This window comes from Haemorhous mexicanus, chromosome 6 (assembly GCF_027477595.1).
Source record: "Haemorhous mexicanus isolate bHaeMex1 chromosome 6, bHaeMex1.pri, whole genome shotgun sequence".
Classification (NCBI taxonomy): Eukaryota; Metazoa; Chordata; class Aves; order Passeriformes; family Fringillidae; genus Haemorhous; species Haemorhous mexicanus.
This window is the reverse complement of record NC_082346.1, coordinates 18,572,684-18,596,220: the sequence shown is the minus strand read 5'-3', so window position 1 is coordinate 18,596,220 and position 23,537 is coordinate 18,572,684. Positions and strand designations below refer to the sequence as shown.

Genomic DNA, 23,537 nt, shown 5'->3' with positions numbered 1-23,537 from the left:
CTATAGGACTCAACAAGTCTCCTTTTACACCCCCTTATCTCCAAGGACCTTCCAGGGTTAAAAACAAGAGGCACACTCTGATGGCAAACTGTCTCCATTTATTTTCCAGACCTCCTCAAAGGCTCCAAAACCTGTCCGGCAGCCCTCTCTTGACCTTCCCACCACAAGCATGATGGTGGCCAGCACAAAAAGCCTCTGGGAGACTGGGGAGGTCACAGCCCAATCTGCTGTGAAGCCCTCAGCCTGTAAGGTACAGCCCTTGGAGGACTTGCCTTGCTTGTGCCAGGGGCAGGGATTGGTCCCTGGGCACAAGGTGCATTGTCCTTGTTTATCCTCTTGGTACATCTTGTTTGTGGGGCTTCCAGACTCCAAAGGCATAGATATTAGAGGTCTTCCAGTGTGTTGTAAGGCTTTGCACCTTGGAGATGCAATTTTTCTGACAGGGTCCCCAGTTGTTCCTTGGTGGTACGTGCAGGAAAACCTCTGTGTTGGCAGTTGAAGCTCTGATTTGAAATGGGAATAAAATCAGCTGGTGGGGAGAATGCATGTGTCTCCTACAGGGGCTAGGGCTGAGCTCCAGTTGTCAAGCATGACCTTGTATTTAGTACCAAGGTGATAAATCTTGTAAACTTGGAAAATGCAAGAGAGCATTACGTATTGCTCTCAGTGATTTCACTTTCTGGCTGCTGTGGGTGAGGCTGGTTCTGTAATATGGAGGTTGCAAGTCTGTTTATAAGAGTAGAATTCCTTTTGGTTGAGAAGCCTTCATGTTTACATGTCCTAAATAGTTAACAAACTTAAGAAAATAAACATCTTGGAGCTAATTCAGACTCTTGTGGAAGAGTGATAGGAAAACATAGGGTACACTGGGAACAGGAAGACATTTTCACAGTCATGGGTTTTAGTAGCAGCTGTTTTAGGTCAGATGTGATATTATAAATAAAAAAAAGGAGGTCAGATGTGTGGGTTGGAAATGGATGTGAACAAAGACACGTTCAGCAGCGTTAGCAGTGAAGGGTAATGAAAGCATCATTTTCTCAGGATATCGTGGCTGGAGACATCGTGAGTAAAAGAAGCCTTTGGGAACAGAAGGGGAATCCCAAACCTGAGAGCAGTATCAAGGTGAGTTGGTGTCTGTGAGTGTGAGAGCACTTGATCTGCTGAAAAAGAACAGAGCTGGTGGCTGGGTTGGCAGTATTGAGAAGATGATGTAGGGACAAGGGCTACCTGTGTCGGTCAACACAATGTCATGCTTAAGAGCTCTTCCTAACAGTGAATTGCTATTGGTTCAGCTCTAGTGAAAATGGGGGCAAAAATACTTTTATATCCAGTAATTCTGAAAGGTCTCTCTTGAATAGCATGTTGTTTTCAGCCTGTGAACTGGGAGTCCCAGCCTTCTAGGCTCAAATGGAACTGCAAATTTGAGCAATTCTGCTCTTGTTATGCTTTTTGGCACTGAGAGTAAACAAAATGTGCAAAACTAAGTGGAACTGAACCTAAGACAGTATCACTTGCAGATGGATCTGGGGTTTTGTGAGTAGGTTTTGGGAATGTCTTCTAAAAAGCAGCAAGCAGCTACTGCTCAAACTGTCTAGGCTGGGAGAGGAAGATCAAAGTATCTTGTCAGTGCCTGTGTTGCAGCTGCCAGTACCTGGTAAATCCCACAGTCTCCTGTCATGGATAAAACAACCCTGGCTTGGGGGTCTGGGCTCTTAGATGAGCCCTCCCTCACAATGCCTGCATTGCATCTACTTTGCTGTTGCATATCCTGTTCTTGTGCTGCCTCATGCTTAAAGAAGGTGGTGCTGGATCTGTGCAGAGAGTTTGTGTGAAGGGGGCAAGAAGGCAGTACAGAATGGGCTGTCTCCCAGCCCTCTGGGATTAAAGGCCACTGTATCATCTGCTCCTCTGGCTTCAGTTACCTGATTTTTGACTGCCTATTTAACAGAGGAAAATGCTGACTTTGGCTCTTCCTTTCTCTCCTGTTCAGTCCATTCCTTCTGGCAAAAAGTACAAATTTGTTGCAACAGGCCATGGCCAGTACAAGAAGGTGTTGATAGACGATGCTGCAGAGCAATAGTATGTCTGGAGAACTCATTAACCAGGTAGGTGGGATATGGCTCTGCTCTGTGTAACAACCTCCTGGGCTGTTCTGGCAGCATGCTGGGGCTGTGTCTGCCAGCAGCACTTTGGGTGAGTTGGAAGGTGCTCTATGGGAACAGCTGGAGCCTGGCTTCTGGGCCTGACTGTCTGGGCTGGAACAGAGTGGGTACACAGCAGGGGTTTGTTTTGGTCTCTGCCTTTCTGATGCTGCTGGATACCTCTGTTAGTTTAATCTGCAGGGCAAGTCCCTTAGCTGCTGCTGTTTGGGTGAAGATGTGTTTGCCTTTGCTAGTTCAAAGGAATGGTCTCTATCTGCTGTCTTTGCTTATGCTCTCTTAAGTTGCAAGGAGTAGAGAGAGAGAGCTGGAGATAATTCTGGCTGAGCATGGGGGCTGATGTACTTCTGAAATTCAAATGTTTCTGGGGTTTGATTCCCAGATTTACTGAATTAATCAGGGAGAAAACTTTTAATGACTTCAGTAACCTCTTGGAACCAGTCTATAGTAAGGTTGTAGCAGGAAGGATGTGAACATCTGCTGTACTGGGTAGAACAACAGAGCAGAAAGGACTGTTCTCTGGTGTGCAGCAAGGGCAAAGCAGAGCTGGGTTGCTGTCTCTCTGCTCTCCTGAAATGGCCTTTGGATCTCATGTTCCTATTGTGTTTAGGCTCTTAGATATCCTGGTGTTATCTTGAGTGGATGATAGTAGAGGGTTGTGGCAATGGAGAGGAATGGTGTAGAGGGAGGTGATAACTGGTTGGATCCAACTGGGCAGCATCTGGCACAGTGAGTGGAGAGGAAGTTGAGGGTGAAAACAAGCTCATTCTCTTTTTTTTTTTTTTTCCCTACTATAAAAAAGAAGCTTTATTTCATTGCCAAGGTTAAAATAGCTCTGCCTGCTACAAAACACCTTTTGTTTCTGAATTCTTCTGGGGCTTGGGTTCCTTCTTTCCCCTCCCTCCCACCCTCAAGGAGCTGGCTTCTGAGTGTTTTGTTTGTTTTGGCTTGTTTTTTTCCTTTTGTAGTGCCCATTTAGAGGAGATGCCCTTTTGAATGCTGTTTGAGATGGGCAGCAGTAACCCCAAGACTGCCTGAAGCTGTGTTTTTAGTCCACAGAACTTCCACCCTCAACTTGCTTCTCTGCCTGTGACTTTGAGAAACCTATTATAAGGTCTCCCCTCTGATCAGTCTCCTCTTTCTCCTGATGTCTGTTTCATTGCACCAGGTGGAACCTAGTGAGCTTCAGTTCTCTGCAGCAAACAGGTTTTGCTAGGTTGTCAGCAGGTTTTGTTTGCCCTACCTGGGTTTCTCTGAGCAGCTCAAATGAAAGTGCCTTTGGCTCTGCTCTTTGTCCAGCAGCCTTTCCTGAAAGGCAAGGCTCTGTCACAGGATGTCCTCTAGGATCCACCCAGCCCTCCACACAGCCATGGCACCACACTGTTGCTCTCTGGGTTTGTTCACATGGAAGTATTGGGGTTTGTTCTACTGTGAATAGCAAAATGGCTGTGATAGCTGAAGGAGCTTGGCTTGTTTCTGTACTTAGGTTCTTAGCTGTCTGTTTTGTATGCTCTGAACTCCCTGGGGAGCTGCTCTCTAGCTCCTCTGTACCCCTTTGAACTATGTTCATCCTTTTTCCCTACTGCTGGATCACTGTCATGGCCTTCTTGCTCTCAAACCCTTCTGGCTCACCCCTGTCACTTGCTTTACACCACCTTTGCAGCTCTCTAGTTGCTTAAACACAGGTGTGATGTGGTGTTTTTGGTTTTTTTTTTTTGTTTGTTTGTTGTTTTTTTTTTTCTCTCTTCTTTCCTTCCCTCCCTTCCTGGGCTGCAGGACCTCACTGCAGGCTATGGAACAAGGGTTTTTCTGTAGGTGTCAATTTGGGCATTTAGCAACTGCCTGATGTCATTTGGCATTGAAAAATAGGCAAATTCTGTGCCCAGTAGCATTCCCCTTCTCTTCCTCAGCACGACAGCTCAGGCTGGAACACACCACAATGACTTCCAGTGATCAGCCATTGCTGCCTACAGGGATATGTCCTCCTGTCTGTGGTACTCTCATGTCAGGGTCTGTCTCTGCAGGACTTGCCATACTTGCTGTGTGCCTCTGCCCTTTATGGGGTAAAAGAGCTAAACCGTGCACCCAGACCTGCCTTCCTCTGTCTCCTTCCTTCTGCTTGTAGGAATTGCTCTCCCCAGTGGCATTTCCCCATCCTTCATCCATGTGCAGTGGGGCTGGGGTGTGAGTGCTGCCAGACTGGAAACCTAGCAGATGCAAAACCTAAGCCTTAGGTGAGAGTTGCTGGATTGCTCTGGGTGGTTGTCCTTGGTGCAGGACAAAAGCTGTTTTAAAACACAAGTGCTTCTTAAACCACTTTCACCTGAGTCTCCCAAATGTAATTGATGTTGGCTGCTCTGCTTCATGCCAGTACTGTGGCCCTTGTGCATCCAGAGCTTTGTGCAGAGGCATCCACCTGGCTGTGCTGCAGTAAGGTGCCATTTATCACTCTCTGGTAAGGTTGCCTTTATCTGCTTTACATGTTTTATGCTACACTATTTAAATTTTTATGGCTGTGCTGCTGCATGGATGTTTGTCTGTAGCCTTCTTCTCTGTAGCCTTCTCTTGCAGTGATGTTAAATTATCCTGCAGAGGCTTACCTGGAATTCCCTTGTGATTGTTGCACATTTCCAACCTCTTGTTACCTTTTTCTTTGAAAACTGGGGGTTTGAAGAAATCCCCACCTTAGATAATTGGGTTATTCTTCCTACTTGCTTTTGGCCCTTTCAGTAGGGAAGGGGTTACACAATAGAAATAAGTTTTCACTTTACCAGTCTTAAGTGAAGGTTTGCTAAATGAACTGCTCTTACAGCACCACTGCAAAACAGGAAGACTTCAAAAAAGGCAGAAGGGACTCTTTGTTTCTAAGTCTGTTTGCAGTTTGACCTGAGGAACTGTTGGTCAGTTCTCCATAACCTCTGCACGTGTAAAAGGAAACTCTGTGCCCAGCTCTTTATATTCTACTTGGGCTAAACATAGCAATCCTATATTAGCTGTGTAGGAACACCCCAGCACATAACCAAGTCCCTTGTGAAACAGAAATAACCAATCTCCCAATGCTCACAAGCCTGCTGCCAGTGGAGTTGCAGAGGGCAATACTGGAAAGCCCAGTTGTCTCTGTGAGTGGGCAGAGTTGGGGATTTCCTTTAAATGCCCCTTTTTCAGGACATCAGGGACAAGCAGGGTGCAACTGTCATGATGTTCACCCTGAAAATGAGACTACATGTGGTTAGCAGAACCCCTCAGAAACCAGCACCTTGTTAAATACAGAGTTGGATACCCACATGCTAAAGCAGGGTCTTGTTGGTTATCGTGGAAACATTAACCATCAGCTATTGTGGACAAAACACGGTAAAATACATAACAGAACTTGATTATTGAAACAAAATTATTCTTGTGTGCATTGTTATTTAGTAGACTGGCCGAGGAGGCTGTCAGATGGTGCCCATTTTGATAGACAGATGAACTGCTTGGTGAGAGCAGGACATCTTTGTCTCTTGTCTGTGCCTTGGGTGAAAGGATGAGTTTCCATTTTGTTCTCAGCAAATGGGTGTGGAGTACACTTTCAGTGGAGGAGTTAGAGGCTATATGTATCCTCTTTGAGTTTGGTTTCTAAGACACTTCCTAGAGACATGGAGCAACCCAGATGCCTTCATTTTAGATGCAACTGCTGTTGTTCCTAGGATCAATCTCTTAGATAAATGCAACAAAAAAAATCAGATTCCATTATCCTACTCTAAACTGGTCTTTTTTCTATAGGCAGCTTGTCCTCTTTGCCATGTGCCTTCACTCTTATTTCCTCCAGTGATTGCTGTTGACTCTTCTTAAAACAAACAAGAAAAATGTTTGTTTTCTGTCACCTGTGGATGTGGTAGTTACGCATTTGAGCTTTTAAATGTATGGAGAGTAACCCTTAAACCTGCAGCACGGGGTGCTGGCTTGGAGGAGTTTTATTTAATTCCTTTTTTCCTTATACTTGGCTCCACTGGGCTTGGTCAGAGGTTGGTGCACCTCCAGAGGCGTGCAGCAGCCTGGCTTCAGTGGACAGACCATCCTGACGCCGTTCTGTTAAAGCTCTTGGTGTGCTCCTCAGCCCCTTTGGGCCGGAAGTGGCGCACCTCAAACATGGTGCTGATCTTTGTCATGGGCTTGGCAGCCAGTTCCTTCAGCTTCCGGGCATCAAAGCGTGGCTTGTGTAGAAGGATGGGTAGGCGGCGGGGAAGAAAGAGGCTTTCTTCCTTTTGTGGCTTCTTCTCTTCTGCCTGCTGCTTCTTCTCCTTGCTGAGTGCCACCTGGTATAAAATGGCATCCCACATTCTCATGGCTTTGGATTTAACCAGCATGCAGTCTTGCTTGATGACTGCTTGAGCAGCGTCCTCTTTATTCCCTTCCTCCTGTCCCTGCTTTTCTGGCTTGGACTCTGGGAAGTTGGTTGCTTCTGGCTGCACCATCAAGTGCTTCTTGAGGCGATGCCAGCCACTGGCACTGCTTCCAGGAGGCCTTGGTGCTTCTCCTGGTGATGGTGCTGGCTCAGCCTTGGGAGGACAGCTGGTGTTGGGTGAGCTGGGAGTCATCTGGGGTTCAGTGACATGTTCTGCCTTGGTGTCTGTGGAGGTGGACCCGGTACCATCAGCTTGTGCTGGAGCTGCTGTTGCTGGGCGTGCTTGCCTCCAGGGAGCGCTGGATGTTGATGGTTCTGGGATGTCTCTGTCTTGCTCTGGTAATTCAGGAGCTGTCTTGCATTCAGTGTTGCTTCCATGGGTTGTAGGCTTATTGGTGTGGGCATCAGAGGTGCTGGGCTTCTCAGTAGGAGCAGGCTTGGGAGCTTGATCAGGAGACTCTGTCTCTGCAGCAGGAACGAGGGGAGGTTTTGGCAAAGGGGGAGCGGCCTTGCTGTCTTTAAGTGAGGTGGGTGTCTGCTCTGGAGGTGGTTCAGAGCTGCTTGTTTGAGGTGCTGGGGAAGTAGGCCTTTTGTCTTCGTGGCTGACAGTTCCTTGGGTCGGGTTTGGTGTGGGAGTCTTAGCCCTGGGTGGCTTGACGCTGTGGAAATAAGTGTTCACCTTGGTGACATAGGTAACCTCTGGTGCCCTTTCTTTGCTGGGTGTACTGGAAGGAGGAGGCTGGGGGAAAACAGATTCTGAAGGGTCAGATGGAGAGGGAAGGTGGGAGCCCATGCCTTCAGGCTGCTGTGGAGTCTCAAGAGCTTCTGGCTTCTGTAGCAGGGGCATGGCCGAGGAGGCCGTGAGCTTGACATGCTCAGCGATGCGCCGCTGCTCGGTGACCTTCAGCGCGAAAGGCTTCCCCTTTCGGAACGGGGAGAGGGCGCGGTGGCTGACGGGCCTGATGGAGAGCTGGGTTGGCAGGGGGGCAGAGGGGGCTGCTGTGGCTTCAGGGGTCTCCGCTGCTGGGGCAGCGCTCTCTGCACGCTCTTGGTCGGGGCTGGCTTCGTTCACAGGCGAAAGGCTGGAGCGGAAGGACTTGCCCTGCTCCGAGGTGAGGATGGCGTTCTTCCTCGCTGCCTTCTTCAGCAGCCGCTGCAGGCGCAGGTTGTCCTTCCCAGGCTTTGGTAGGGTGGGAGGGGGAGAAAGGGGGTGGTGATTGGAAACAGGCTGGGTGGAGGATGATACTGTTATCAGCATTGTCATTTCCTGCAAGAAAAGACCAAGTTTAGAGTTGGTGTGGGCTTAGCCCCGGGCTGGATTCTGAAATATTTATATACGAGTCCTCCTCTTCCTCTCTCTAAAAGCTATGAGTATGGAGTTGGTATTGTGGGGGAAGAGCACCAGTCTTTGTTTTGTTACTCTCCTGAGGTAACCTCAGCCAGTCTTGAGGGTGGGTGTGGCAGGGCAAGAGATGTCCTGGGGGGAAGCTGTATTGCCAAACCTAGAGCCCTTCTGCTCCTGGCATTAGCACAGTGAGAGCTCCTGGGGACCCCAGATGTTCGTGTCTTGGCAAGTCCTAATGGGATTTGGAAGGAAATGTCAAGGGAAACAAAGTGGGTTTGAAATTTTGAAGCTTTGAAACAACTCCAGAGGCAAAAAGCAGGAATGTTTCATGGCTTTCCAAATTTTGGTTATTAATACTCTGATACAATGTTACATACAACAGAACAGCCATAAACTACATGTGTCTTTTGAATCAGAGTCAGGGCTGGCCTTGATTCATTTCAGCTGGCATGAAGACACCCCTGTGAAATACAGGGCTTCTCAGAAGATTTGTTTATCAGTGAGGAAGTGCTTTGTCACAGCACTGACTCTGGCTGGTCTTCTCTTGCTGCATGAAGCCCAGGGATAACATTTTCCTCCAAGATAAAACCAAGTTTTCTCTTTCCCTTGGGAGGCTTTGCCCCCATCTTGCCTTTATCACTCATTCTTGAATGAAGCAGAAATGGCTTGTGCTCTCTGTCAGGTCTGATCTCCAATGGCAATTGCAGCCCTTTGGCCAGTGCTGGGCTGCTCCTGCAGGGATGCTTGGCTGCTTTTCCTCCTCTTTATTGCTAACTCATCACTGCCTCCTTTTTGGTGACCGCAGGTCAGGTGAGCACAGTGGAGCTAAGGGTTTGTGTTGGGGATACAAAGATAAAACTCCTCTCACTTCTCTCTTTTCTCTTCCTGAGCAAGCTGAGGAGCACCAAACAGCCTCTGACCTGCAGTGACTCTTTGGCAGCCCCAGGAAGGAAATCTGACTCTATCCTGGCTCTTGCTCAGCACAGAGTTGCTGAGTTTTGCTATGAAATGAGGCATAAATCACTGAGCCCCTTAATCCCTGGTGCTGGATGCAACTGAGCATCCTGAAACAAGGAAGAGGAGGGCAGGGTGATGTCAGGCTTGCCTGGGGGGCTGTTTATTTTGTGTACTGTGTTCTGCTCCTGGTGGCTGCCAGCCTGCTCTGGTTAGTGTGGGTGTGTAATGTGATACCTACTGTGCAGGAAAACTATCCTGAATAGAACTCTGGGAAGTGTGGAACAGCTATTTGTGCTTGAGTGCCCAGTGCTGGCTTTGGGCTTGCAGTGCTGCTGTCAGCACTGGGCTGGGAAGCTGGGAAGGTGATCCATACCCAGCAAGCAGGTGGTGTCTGCCAAAACTGGTTGGGCATGGTGTGGGGAAAAGGATGATTTTTTTTTTTTTTTTAGATTTTTTTTTTTAAAGGCAGCAGCAAATAAAAGCACTCAAGAGGTGGCATGTTGAGCTTAAAAACTTCAAGGTCAAGCCCTCAGTGTGGTGGATGAGCTGCCCTCCAGAGCAGAGGCTGTGGTGGGCAGGGTACAGGCAGTGTCTAGCCTGTGCATTCAGTACCAGAGAGATGTGGATCTGTTGGAGCAACTGCTGAGGAGGACCACAAAAATGAACAGAGGGTTAGAACACTTCTGTGAGTATGAGGACAGGCTTGAGAGAGTTAGGTTGTTCATCCTGGAGAAGAGAAGCCTTTGGGGAGACTTATTGTGACCTTTAAGTATGTAAAGGTGGCTCATAAGAGAGATGGGGCACAGGCATTTTAGTAGGACTTGTTGAAATAGGACAACGGGTAAAGCTTTTGAACAAAGAGGGTAAATTCACACTAGATATAAGGAAGAAGTTTGTGGGGTTTTTATTTCTTTTTTTTATGATGAGGGTGGTGAAACACTGGAACAGGTTTCTCAGAGAGGTGGTGCATGCCTTATCCCTGGAAACATTCCAGGTCAGGCTGGATGGGGGTCTGGGCAGCCTAATTTAGTTGCAGATGTCCCTGTTCATTGCATGGGTGTTGGATTAGATGACCTTTAAAGGTCCCTTTCAACTAAAGGTCCCATTCAAGCTATTCTATCATTCTATGATTTACTTTAGCTGTAGGCATGAGAGACCTGCTGTTTTCTGTGAGGGGGCTTGGAGGGGATTTGTGTCAGCTGGAGGTGACAACTGTTGGACATTCCCTGTGTCTTATCAGCTTCATTCCTTGGGCACAAGGCTGTCATTAGGATTTGCTTTGTTCCAGGAGCTACTCTTAGGGGCAAGTCTGCACTGTTCCAAAAAAAGGCTGAGAGCCCATTCCTTTGTCATATACCTGCTTTCCTCCCCAGCCTCGTGGGTGTTTTAGATTCTTCTGGGTCAGAAAGCCAAAATGTCTCAGTTGGGAGGGACATGTAGGTACTTCTGTGTGACACTGCTCTGGCTCTGTTTGTGTAGGAATTGGTAATTGCTTGTGGGGTTTTTTGTGCCTTTTTAAAGTCTGCTGAAGGGTGAGCAATACCTGCACTTCATGGTAGGATTTATTGTGGAAGGACTTAATCTGCTCCTGTTTAATGTGGTCCCATGGACAGGCTGTACTACAAGATGAGCTATGGTCCAGCAGCACTGGTAAACCAGATTTATAAGGTTGACCTGCTTCAGGCTTGTGTAGGGAATACTAAAGAGGCAGGGCAGTGAACTTCCCAGCTACTGATCAGCTCTCAGTGTTTTCCTTGTCCTATGGACTGCTGCACTCCAGAAAAATGCAGCTCCCCACATGAGTCGGAGAAGGATCTTGCCTGGGATTTGCTGCAAGCTGCCAGATGCTGCTGAGGAGGGCATGGGGGCTCTCAGAGTTCAGTATGCACACACCAGGAAAATCCCTCTGCTCCCAAAGTTAGATGCTGCTTCATGCTGTACAAGCTCAAGATTTGTTGTCTCTTACAAAGAGTCTGTGCTTTTAAAATCATTCTTGCTGCTATCTCAGCATCCCATCTGACTTGAAACCTGCTGTGCTGTGGGTCTTGGGGTCCTTATGGGTGGTGGCTTCCATGGCATGTGACTGTACTGGAATCTGTGTGCTTGACTAATGGAGCAGTGAGATGCTGAGAGATGGCAAAAGGAAATCAGCTGTTAATTTATTTGTCTTCCCTGTCATGCCTGGCTTTGTTTTGAGTCTCCTTCAGAGCTTTGTGTGCTCAGGAGAAATTTTCAACAAGGAAGATTTGTCTTCCCCCTTGCCACCTAATGAAGCAAAAATAAAGGGGCAGACAAACTTGCTTTATTGCCAGTGGAAAGGCTGGAGCTGAAAGCCTGGGGACAATAGGGGAAGCACTGCCTGGGAAACTTGTGTGGGTTTGTGACAAGCTGGAAAGAAGTGAATCTAGAAGTCAGGAGGCTTTTAAAGGGTTAAGTTTCTCTGCTGCTGGTTGAGCCCCCATGGGTGGATGGGCGCTCATCCACTCTTGGACCCCAACTGTTCTCCTGACTTGGCTCCATTTGCAATCAGCCCCAAATCAGGAATAGAGGGGAGAGTGTCAGCACGCAGGAGTCATTTATCAAGTGATGGAAAAGTCATTTGTGTGCTGGAGCCCCTTGGCTGCACCAGCTGTCGTGCGTGGAGCAGATGGAGAGCTGCAGGAACCCAGCCCTGCTGCAGATGGTCCCCAGCAGAGCTGCGGCTCTCGGGGCTGTGGGGGCACTCTCTGCTTTAGTGGCTTTCTTGGGCCTGGGAGGAAGCCTGAAAATCTCCTTTTTGGTAGGAGACAGCGTGGCAGGAGTGCAGCCATGGCCTCTGCGGGGTGTGCAGCCCTCAGCATCTCCTCTGCCGTGGGCATGGGCATTCCCAGCATGGTTCACTTGTGCCAAAGCCTTATGGGTGGGCTGATTCCCAGGGCTTGGTGAAAATGGGTGGGAGAAACCCACCAGATAGTTTCTGTGTAGCCCAGGGTGTTGCTCATGAGAGGCCAAATGCTATCTGTAACATTGTTTTCTTGTCTTGCAGCTGAGCTTGATCCCGACTCATTGCGACCCTCCATGCCACTATTTCCTCTGCTCCACAGAAGATAATTGAAGGATGTTTCTCTTCTCCTGACTGCTGTCAGTCTGCTTTGGGTACAGCCTGACTCCTCTTGGGGTTTGTGCAATACCCCACACTGCCTCCAGATGGATGAAAGGAACTAGATCAGCTGACAAAACTCATCCCTGTTTTAACTTTCTATGTGACTCTTTGGCTTTTTTTTATTTTCTTTTTCTTTAATCTGTCTCTGCTATGGAGATGAGAGGCTCTGTTTCCTCACCTTAAGTGTTGGAAGAGAGGGATCTGCTGCCCTGCTGAGCAGGCAAGGCTTTTGTTATGTGATTAGGAATTTCTCTTTTTGTGGCCCTTGGTGGGTGGGTGGTGGCAGAGAAGGGAACTCAAGAGAAATCTGGTGAAGAATTGGTGTTTGAAAGGAGGGCAGTGGGCAGGTCCTGAGTGTAAAAAGACTGCAAGGAGAGTGTGATGAGAGTGCAAGGATCACTTGTCACTCTGCTGGTGCCAGCTGTGGGTAAAGTCTTGCCCTGTTTATGATGCAGCCTCTGTCCCTCTACATCCTCTGCTTGGAGGGACTTCCATCTCTGGTCTGTGTACACCAAATTGTGTTCAATTTAGTCTTGGTTTTTTTTTTTTTTAGTTCCCAGATCATTCTTTAATCACAGTTATGTACCCTTGCCAAAATGTTCCTGCCACTTTTCTGTCTCAGGGCAATGGCAGCTTTGTTTCAAATAGCTGCTGCCTTCCTCTCCTGTCTAAGATGGATTGGAGATCTCCTTTCCCAGGTGAGGAGCACTGGCCCTGGTGTTATCTCCCTTCTTGGGGAAAGTGATTTGCTTATTCTCTGACCTGTGGGCTGCGGTGCCAGTGACTGAAACGCTTCTAAAAGTCAGATGTGGTGGCACCTTGATATCCTTGTGAGCTGTGTTCCTGGAGCTGAGCAGGATATCTGGGGAAGGGCTGCTGCTGGAAGCTGTCTTGGTGAAATGGCATCCAAGTGAATTGTTTGGGGAGACCAAGGCTTGCTGTGAACTTGAGGAAACTGAGTCCCTCAAGAGTGGCATTTCTGGCCTTGGGCCTGAGGTCTTCAAATCAGCTTCTAGGGTTGTTTCTGAACTCTCCTGTCTCTTCATGGTGTTAACATGTCCCTCATCCCCTCTTTGGTCTCATTCCTACTGTCTTCCCATGTCAACATAATTTTGCAACTTGTTTCTACCCTCCTGGAGGAGGGAGGGCACCTTGTTTTTTCTCCTGCATAAGTGTGCTTTCTGCTTAAAATTTTCTGCCCCCTGGATTTTCTTTTTGTTTTTTGTAAGCATTTAATAAAATTTGAAGATGATGTTGTAACGATGGCAGCTCTGAGAATTTTGTTCATGTAGGAGTCTGCAGCAAAGCTGTTTTCCTTGAAACTCTGCTTGAATGTGAGGTGGAGGAGAAGCATCAATCTGAGTGACAAGAAGAAAAGGAGCTTGACTTATGCAGGAAAGGGGTTTTCTGTGTGCCTGTCCCATTTACATCCATGTTATTTTGCTGTACTTTTCATTGGGAGTAATTGTCATTCCCCTCTAAAAGGGGAAGGAGTGATGCCTGGGTGAGCAATGGAGCAGCCTGCAGAGCCTTCCTGGGGAGTGTGATCAGCTCGGAGAAGCACAGAGCTGCACTCCCCAGGTAACAGACCTGAGCAACATCACAGGCTTCAACCAACATCACTGGTGGTGTCAGCAATAAAAACATGAAATAAATTCTTCTGTATCCTGCTCATCCAGCTTTGATAAGGTCAGTATAGCTGTCTGTGCTATAACCCAGCCCACTAATGAGCTGATGGCTCTATCTGGAACCATCTACCTTTTTATGGAAAAACCTTTTTATGGGGGTGACCTTCCAAGTAATAACACTTTTATGGTGTAGAGACAATGAAGAGTTTCTGCTATCCTAACACTTTAGGAAGGTGTAGGTGAGGAAGGAGATAATTCCAAATATAACTTCTTGCTTTTATCTTTCTGCTGATTGGTACCCTTGTTCTTTCCATCCTCTGCTTCAGTTCAGGGAGGTAGGAATTCAAGGAGTCCTCAAAGCACTGAGCAGCATGGCCCCATTTTCTTCCCTTCAGCCCTTCCTCTGCTATGCTGAGATTTTCAAGTGGGGCTGAACAGTAGCACTGTGGTGCAGAGAGATGTCCTGGCTGGAGGTGAAAATAACACTGCTTTGCCTGTGTGCAGACTGGTTGCACTGATTTTTTCAACACATTCTGCAGCTGGCTGGTAGAAATGATGGCTGAAAACTTCTCCAGTTACTATTCCTGTGCCCTGCCAGTTTGGAGAGGGCAGAGAAGGCCACAAAGGCTGTTTGTGTGAGATTCCCTCTCTAAGGAGAGTTAATTTGCAGAGTATATTTTCTCCACTTAAAGCCCACAGGGACCTAGATGTGGTTTCAATAAACAACTGCTATAATTCAGGTTGTGGTGACAGCAGAGAAGTGAGCAGGTTATGGGAGACCAGAGCTCTCTAGTGGTGGTCAGGAACCAGGGAGAGAACTGCTCAGAGTAAATGTGTGCTGCTCTTTGAGGTACTTATATCTGCCAGGGGAAATGTTCCCCCAGCTAAATTAACTCGATGATGTGCTGTTTCTCCTCCCAAAGTAACATGGTGTGCACAGGATGGTGGGACTGGCAGTGGGGTTACCAGAATGGTGAAACCTTTCCCAAAATGAAAAAAGGGATGCTGCAGCCCAGAATTGCTGGATGTGCATTTTGGGCAATGCTAAGAGGGGATGAGGGCATGGAGGCTCATCTCTTCCCTCAGCAGGAACCTGTAGGACTTTGTGAGTGAGGGAGAGCAGGCTGGTGCCACTCTGCAGCACTTGCTGGTCTGGGGTGAGTCAGTAGCTGACTGCTTCCTATCTTTCCTCTGTTCATTTTCCACAGCACTGTGGTTTCTGCAGCACTGGCATCTCAGAGGCTTTTGCTATGAGACCTTAGCTCTGTCTTCTCCTGAGACTGCTGCATTTTGAGCATAACAAGGACAAATTGTCACACTGAGTGAGTCTTGCAGGATTAGTCTTACCCTCAAAGCCTGGTGGAGAAGAGTGATGCTTTCCTGGTCCCTGCATCCCCGTGCTGCCATGCTTCCCCAAATTACCATCCCCTTGGCAGGTTGGCAGTGTCCAAAAAGAGGGACTGGGAACCTCTGTGTGGGCTCAGTGCTCTGAACTGGTGGCATACCTTGAGGTGTTGGTTCACTACAATTTCTTCTTTACCCATCTTGTCTAGATTATGCTGAAGGGGAATATCATTTCGGCAGCATCAGCTCTGAAATAAATCTGTGGAGGCTCCAGTGATGCTGAAACGTGCTGCTTGTCTTTCTGTGGCAGGCTTCAGGGCTGCTTTTTTCCCCAACAGGGTCTAACAGATGAATTCTAGGTGAATGTATGCAAGATGGAATTGAAAAATGTGCTCCATGACTACTGTGATGCTGTAAAACAGCATTATTTCAACTTGGGGGAGACTTAAATAATGGAAAGCTCAAGTCTGTTTTGAGTGTCATGTCTTTATGTGGCATTTGTTCTGCCTCAAGACTGTGGGCTGGACTTCATCTGGTTCTCTTTCCAAGTATAAAACAGGCTCATTTATACATACATCCCAATGTATATGTGTGCATGCTAATTAACAGATCTCTGCTCAACCCTTGTTTGCAGCTCTGCACTGGGTGGTAATGGACACAAGAGTCTAGAGTTTCCAAATGACTTTGTTCCTTGAAATGTGTCTGCAGCTTCTGCTCTTTGAAGGAAAGGTCAGCCTCGGGGACACCTGAGCCTGAACATCAGAGCTTTGCCTCCTGCCACCACCACCTTTGGGAAGGAAAATAAACAAGCTCAAAGAGCAGGGTGGCTATAAATACTGAGGGGGCAGCTGATATGCTGCTGAACAAGGCTCTGAGGTTGGTCTGTTGGTAACTCCTTGCCAGCTCAAGACACTTTCCCTGATGCTGCATTTTATAGATATAGATATATCTGTATATAAGCAGGTTAAGAGAAAAAATGTATTTCACATTGACAAAAGTGCAGTTGGAGCTAGGATGTACTTTAGAAGTGGAACCATTCCAAGGCTCCTGGTGGTGAGACAGGTGATTTCCCTGGGATTTTGCACTGGTTGCAGTGGAGTGATTTGATTTAGATCACAAATTTTCAGGAAGGTGCTTCATCTCTTCCTGATAACTCTCAGAAATAGTGGCTTAGCAATGCTGAAGACAGGCATTAAATAAATAGAAAAAAGTGTAATGGGACTTGTGAGAATGATGGGAAGAATGGGGAAAGGTTGAGTAAAGGTGAGGGGGAGATCCCACTGGATTCACACAAGTGAGCCCTTTAAGGCATGAAAGCAGCAAATTGCAAGGGTAATTATCCAATGAGATGCTTGGTTGGATGGGTGGGTCTTCCCCAAGGCAGCTGTGAGCTCCTTGACTGGTCTCCTGCCTTGCTCACCTCCTCTGGGGACACAAAACAGCAGCTCCAGGCATTGGTCCTGACTCCCATCCTGCTGCTCAGTCATCATCCTCACTGTCAGCCTGTCTCATCCATTTAGGTGTAAGTAGTGTGAGGATGGGATCCAGTCCCTGTCTTGAATGGCCAAACTTGATTTGTTGTCTTTGGAGAGATACATAGCCTAGATCTAGGGTGTCCAAGCAGGATCTCCTGCATCCCATAGGGATGGTACCTTAGTTGTCTAAAGCAGATGCAGCAAGGACATGTCCCAGGGCAAACAAATGAGTGATGGACAGCAGTCTACCTCAAAAATCAATATTAACTGGAAAAAAAACCAAAACCAAAAAGAAATGCATTACTTACTGATGTGTAATTTGGTTCCATCTGAAATCATTTGCATGTTGGGAGCATCATGCTACTCAGTCCAGTTTACAAAATTTACAGGTGATTGTTCCTTTGAGATCATGCCAGGTGCTGGTTGTTTGTGACTTTCTAGAGCCCTGCAAGTAAGTTCAAAACATCAGATAGAACAGTGTTTATGGTAGCCACCAAGTAAAAGAGGTTTCTCAAAAATAAATAAAGGGACTTTTTAAAGCATGAAAAGTTCCACCACCTAAAATTAGCGTGAAGAGGGGCTATCAAGTGTCACCCTTGTGTGCTCCCAACTTTGGCTCTGCAAAGTTCAGCATCTGAAGAACTGGAGAGGTGAAGGGCAGAGGATGGTGATGTTGCCAGGACAGCTATTCTAGCAGAGTAGCTCCAGGCAATGAAACCAGTTGGAGGCTTTTCAAGTTGGCTGGTAAGATTTACTGTTTTGCAAAAGTCAGGGTTGTAAAATGCAAATTTGGAGCTGTGTTTGATTGTTACCTTCCCAAGAGAAGAGGAAAGCAAACTCTGGCTCTGTCTTCACTTGCTCCTAGCAAGGGACATGCTGTGTGCAGAGGATGCAAGTGTAGAAAATGCTGCAGTGGGAGCAGAGAGGGTTTGGAGTTGATTACTTTGGTGAATTTTGGTTGAGGGGTTTATGTGCATTTGACTCCAAGATCTCAGCTAAGACTGCTGAAGTGAGCTGGTAAGGATGGTGTCAGCGCCTGCCTTTGTCCTGGGCAGCCTGTGAGCTGCTCAGACACCATGCAGGTACTTTTGCTGCCTCTTGGCCTTGAGGCATTTCATCCTGTTTTCCAGCTGACTTCTCAGGTTCTGCTTTTTCCCAGCCTTTCAGGAGCCTTTAAGTGTGAATGCCATGGCAGCTGGGGGGTTAAACACGTTCCCAGGAAGATGGGGGCACATGAGAGCTGTTTCCTGGAGGTCTACAAAGCAGCTTTATGCCCAGGTTTAGCTTGGGCTGTTTCATATGGCATTTGATTGATGAGCCACTCCACAAAGCCAGCTCTGAAGGCAAATTCCTTCTGCTTCTCCCTGCTAAGCCTTGCTGCCCACTGACTCCTCTCTACTCTGAGTTACTCCATCATGGATCAAGGTAGCAAAGCTCTTCCTTCATCCATCAGAGGTCCATCTGATGAGGCTGGTTCTTGTGGGAAGGAGGGCATGTGCTGGTGCTTTGAGTGGGTGTCACAGGTGAGCTTTCCATTTCCCTTCTTCCCTCTGCCTCCCTGATGACTGGTGAGCTCCTGCCTGGCTCTGCAGGACACACTGCTCCTTATTGCAGTGCAGACCTCTGGGAGGATTTGGGGTAGGTGCTTGGTCCTTCACACCAATACCCTAATGCAATTAATTCCTCTTTGACCGACAACTTCAATGTCTCAAAAATGCTCTTGTCTTTTAGGAGTGCTAGTGACTTTGTGTGTCCCCAACACTGAAGATGTTGCTGGGGGGGAAGAAAACCTAGGCAATAACAAGCCAACTGGAAACGTAAGCACCCCCATATTCTGAATAAGAATATTTTAACAGACTTCAGAAATGCCCAAGGACACATTGTACCCTGCCCTGCCACTGTCACCACTGAAACCTCACCAGCCTAATGCATGTATTTGCAGCACAGGCTGCATGAATGATGCAAAGGGCTGGCTTGTGTTTGCACATGCTGAAGTAGGGAGTGTTCAGATCCCTTCCTATTTCTCAACAAAGATGTAGAGTTTCTGTTCTTACAGGCTGAGGGGATGAGACAGGCAGATATTTCTATCAACCAAGTTACCCAGAAGGGATGACACACTAGAGACCTCCATGGAAATACTGGTTGATTCCCTCTCACCAGATGCAAGGAGGAGAGCAGCAGTGCCAGGAAGCTAAATGGAGCTGTATGTAGGTAACGTGGTCATCAATAACAGAATGCTAGTTTGTTGCCTTTTATTCTCCTTCTGCAATTTCATGAAGCCACAACCAGGAGGTGTTGGCACATTGATGTTCCCCAGCCACCTTCCAAGATTCAGGTAGGTGAACCCAGAGCTTGGCAATCGTTTGCTCTCCTTGTTTTCTGAACGACTGCTGCAAGAGGTGCATTGCTGTGCATGGCAAACCCTGCACCAGGGCACTTCTGGGGAAAGGAGAGGCAACCAAGGACAGAGATCCTGAGCCCAAGTGCCAAGAGGATGGTATTAGAGGAGCCTGGGAGAGAAGATGGTCTTTGCTCAACCCCTTTGGGCTGTTTTATATTCCCCAGGATCCCATTATCACCAGTAAAATGATAGTGGTCTGCTGATAACTCAGAGGAGCTGGTTATAAAGTTTAAGGCTATTCTGATCTCTTCTTGACTGGCTGCATAAAACAGGTCATTGGATTTTGCCCAGGAACAGAAAATAATTATATATATAGGTATTTATATTCTGTCCTTTCTCTGAATGTACTTACTTAGCCACTATCTGATCTGCCTTTTTATTGACAGCTACTTCAATTAACTTGGAAAGACTGTTCAATGAACTTAGGGCATCTACTGTAACCTTGAACTGCTGAATAAACCCCCCTGCAGAATCCCTTTCTCTGGGGTGGGATGAAGAGAAGAAAGGGTGTAGGGGAACTGTATAAAATTTACTTTGCCTTCTTAAATGGCTTTTGTGATTCCCATTTCCCCTCTGCCCTGAATCATGGTAAAAGGCTTATAACTGAATGTCACAGAGCAGAAAAATACATTCCCACACTTTCCCAGTCAGCTTAATACATTTTTCTGGATACCTTCAATTATTTCAAGGCTGTTATTTGTAGAAGCAGACTAACATGCCAAACCCAAAATATCTACATCATGCAAAAGAGTAAAAGATGTTGTTTTGAAAGCATTCAAACATGACTTTGGAGAGAAGGGAGTATAAAGAATCATTCAGACTGCAAACTCAAGTAAAACACCTTTTCCTCGTAACTAAATTCACTTTGGAGAACTTAACCATTTTAGAATGACAGAAGGTGTCAGTCAAAGTTCCTCTGTAGCTCTACCATGAAGGTGTAAGTGCAGTCATGGGCAAGTCTGGGTGAGGAAGGACCTCAGGATCTCCTCTTGCCCAACTCCAGGGCGAAGCAAAGTCTGCTTTGGAAGTAGATCTGTTTGTTGGAGAGTAATAGGGATAGGTATTGCTTTATCTCAGAAATTGGATCTCTCCTGGGCAGTTTTATGGAAAGGATGTAGCTGATTTTATTTACAAACTCTGTAGTCTTTAATGAACGTGTAGGATTTCAGACTTGCAGGGCTGTAGAGGTTTTCAGATGAACTTTCCCAGTGCTATTTCAGCTTGCTGGCTGAGTATTAGCCAGCCCTGGAGGCAATGATCCATGAAAATGCTGCCTGCTGCCTGATGTGCAATGAGCACAGGGAAAGGATATTTAAAAAAACACAAACCCAAAAAAACCCCCACACACCAGCCTTTGACCAAGGTGCACATCTTTATGCAGTTTATGAAATTATCTGGACTAATGTGTTTGCATATTGTGTGTAAAATCATCTCCCCTGAGTGCACTGCCTGCTGCAATAGCTCAGCCAAAAGCCAGAAAAGATGAGAAGAGTTGATTACAGCTTCCCTGCAAGTGGCCCAGCAACACAATAAATTCCTGTGGCCCATCTCTAGTAGCCATTCTGGGTGTTCCTACTTACCAAGAAAAAATCTGACATTGGGCCATGGAAACTTGTCTAGATCTCTGCCCCAGCCCCTGGTTCCTGTTCAGGGAGGGACACTGGTTTGCTGTATGCTGTCACAGTAAAAGCATGCCAGGCTCTGCCTTGAGGTCAGCTGGCAGAGGGACTTTTTGTGGTTTGAGACCTTGGTTTGTGTCTGTGACCTCAGGTGTGCTCTTTCACCTGCCAGCTGGTGGGAGAGAGGGGCTTCTCCCATGGCAGGTGCTTGCTGCACCCTCACCTAATAAAACTGGGTAGCTTTTGGCAGCTGGGCAGGCACAGCTGGGACCATCTCCCCCTCATCTGCTCTCTGTGATCAGTAGGGAGTGTGAAGTACTTGGTGGTGCTTGCTCACTCTCTAGGCTGTGCTGTGGAGCTCAGAGGAGAGCCCCAGACACCTTGCTGCTGATGCAGAGAGATCAGATGATGTCAAGACAAAAAAAAAATTATATATCCAAAAATTATATATTAGAGCAGGAGCATCTAAAGTACCAAGAGATGAAGCTGATGAGGAAAAGGTGGCAGGTTGTGAACAAAAATGCTGTGTGATGGAATCAAGAAGGGAAATTAGGATGTGACAGAGAAGGTGTGAAAAGCACGGTATGTGGCTAAGCTATGAAACAAATGTTGGAGAGGCCTGTAGTTACATGCTAAACTGGATAGAGAGACCCACAAAGGGAAGAAAGGACAGCCACAAATTGGGCTGTGGGGAATGAGCCTTGGTTGTGAACCAGGTGTCAGCAGAGCAAATGTAAGAGATGTGCATCAGACAAGCCCTCTTTACTGAGGGATGGAGAAGGTACCCTCTGTCCCATGGGAGGAGGGATCCAGATCATGCTGGGACTGGAAATGAGATGCATGACATGGACATGAGTTCTGACAGAGGCAGCCCATGGGCTGCACAGATGACCTTTGGGACAGCACTGAGCAGAAAGGCCATTCTCCCAGGGTATGGTGATGGGGAGGACAGAGCATGGACAGGACACCTGATCTAAGGATGGATGTCTGGAGCTGTTGCTTGACAGGAACTGAGCTGAGTGCAGGAACTGAGTGGATCCTGCAGGCAGCAATATCTGCTTCTCATCCATTTGCAAACGGAGCTGCAGCAGACAGGTCTGATTACCTGCCCTTCCCATTGCTTGTACCAGCTGCACGTTTGTCAGGATGCTTAGAGTGAAACCTGAGTGATGTGAGCACTCCTCTGCCTACAGCAGCACCACTCTGGTGGAGGCTGTGCAGCCCTGCAAGATGCTCACACTGCTCCTGCCAAACGGCGGGCAGCACATGGGCCCAGGGGGGCACTCAGCCCACATCTGCTGGGAAGCACCCTGCTGTCAGCCCAGGCTCTGCATGCACTTGGGCACACACACACATGCACACACGCTTTCTTTTGAGCTGATTGACCCAGTCCTTGGTGTGGCAGGCCTGAGTTCAGCAGGGACAGGCTACAGCTGGCAGGCGGGCACAGGGGGCTGGTGAAGGCTATTGCCAAACTGGGCCCACCACAGGCATGGAAAGAGAAACAGCTGGGAGCCTCTCCTCCCGTGCATCCCCACTCTGCTGCTAGTTTGGGCAAATATGGTATTTCTTGGAGGCATGCCCAGCTGGTGGAGAGCTCGAGGGAGAGGAGCCGGTGGAAGACAGCAAAACTGCTCCGTGGTTCTGAAAGCACAGTGTGAAAGCCGCTTTGCCGTGTTAGTGCTTCGGGCACGGCTGCAGGGGGTGTGCAGGGGATGATACCAGGGCTGGCCATGTGTTCCCATGCAGCTGCTGCTCTCCTCAGCAGCACAGCGTGCCCACCCATCTCCCCACCCCACCCAGCAAGCTCCCACATGGAGCCGGCATGCTGAAGATGGATGCACTGCCCCCCTCCCACCTGAGGAATAACAAAAGCATTGGCTGGAGGGGGGCGAGGGGATAAGCTGCAGGACAGCTGGAAAAGGCAAGCTGGATGGGAGATTTTAGCTCGTGCATGTTACCTGGTGACTCGGAGGCTGCAGCACTGTGCTCCCATTCCACGGCTTTGAAAGCTTGTCTCTACATCCTCAGCTGGGGACCCTTTCTTGCAAGCAGCAGGGAAAGAGTGGGCAGGAATCAATCTGTGACCTGAGCCAAAAATATCTCCTGCCCCACAGCTCCTGAACAACTTCTCTGCTCCTGCAGGCGGGGAGGAAGGGGGTGCTGGAGCTGCCAGGCACACAGGAGGGCACACACTCTGTTGCTGGGGAGCCCTGCCAAGGGAGAGGGGCAGGAGGGAGGGGACGGGAAGCTGAAGCCTGGGATATTATTTAGTGAAATGGAAACCCTGAACCAGAGGGTTGTGCGAGGCACTGCAATCCTCTGCTGGAATAGTCAGGCAACTGTGGGGAGTGCTCTGGCAGCAAAACCACTCCAGGCATCCCAGCTCCAGCCACCTGGGGTTGCCTTCCCTAAGAAGTCCTTACTTTATTAATGCTTTCGTGTCATGCTAAGAAAGGCTTATGAGCTCTTTTGCTTCATTTCTGCCCTCTTGCTTTTGTTCCAGGTCCCCTCCAGCTCCGGTGCATGGCAGAGCCCCAGCAGTGTCAGTGAGAGGTGGGTGTGAGACACACAGCACTCACACACAGATGCACTTAAGGCAACACATGTGCCAAGTGCCTCTGCCTTCTTGTGCACCTGTGACTGCTGGTTTCCAGGAGCCTAGGATGTGGAAGATCCACAGGCCTTCCCAAAGCTCTCACCCTGCAGCACAGCCAAGCCCCTTTGCATGTGGAAGGGCAGTTGGGAAGAGGCCCTGCCCAGGGGGAGATGGAGGTTGCTGCTGTGTGTGGAGACTGTCAGATCCAGGCTGCCACAGCCAGGTTTTTAGCAGTGATTGTGCATGACAGAGCTATGGGAGCCCCCCAGTTTGTTCCTGTGGTGCCTTTGCCTCAGATACCCCTCTTTGAGCCCTGCCTGCCTGGCTGTAAATATAGAAACATAAGCCCTGGAGGTTTTTTTCTCCAAACATGTCCCTCCCATCTTAGCATCATCTGTGCAATTCCTCCAGCTGCTCCTATACATGGTATGACCTTTTTTTCCCCCTTCCCTTGCTTCCCCCTCCATCTCACCCCTTGCCCGCCCAT

At 48.1% G+C, this 23,537-nt stretch overlaps 2 protein-coding genes across 3 annotated transcripts in view; one reads left to right on the top strand and one right to left on the bottom strand.

Annotated features, from left to right (window-relative positions):
- The window catches only part of LSP1 (lymphocyte specific protein 1), a 48,749-nt gene extending 35,505 nt beyond the window's left edge, over positions 1-13,244 (top strand). For both annotated transcript variants that reach the window (XM_059849065.1, XM_059849066.1), the window contains exons 8-11: positions 110-250; positions 1,042-1,122; positions 1,991-2,105; positions 11,868-13,244. In XM_059849065.1, coding sequence (XP_059705048.1) covers positions 110-250; positions 1,042-1,122; positions 1,991-2,080 — 312 coding nt within the window. In that variant the 3' untranslated portion in view covers positions 2,081-2,105; positions 11,868-13,244. The remainder of the gene's footprint in view (positions 1-109; positions 251-1,041; positions 1,123-1,990; positions 2,106-11,867) is intronic.
- PRR33 (proline rich 33) lies at positions 2,927-22,648 on the bottom strand. The gene is made up of 3 exons (XM_059849063.1): positions 22,413-22,648; positions 16,740-16,876; positions 2,927-7,807 (listed from the first exon to the last, which is right to left on the bottom strand). The coding sequence occupies exons 2-3, from the start codon at positions 16,758-16,760 to the stop codon at positions 6,197-6,199; spliced, it is 1,632 nt and encodes a 543-aa protein (XP_059705046.1). The 5' UTR covers positions 16,761-16,876; positions 22,413-22,648; the 3' UTR covers positions 2,927-6,196.
- Between the last annotated feature and the right edge of the window lie 889 nt (positions 22,649-23,537).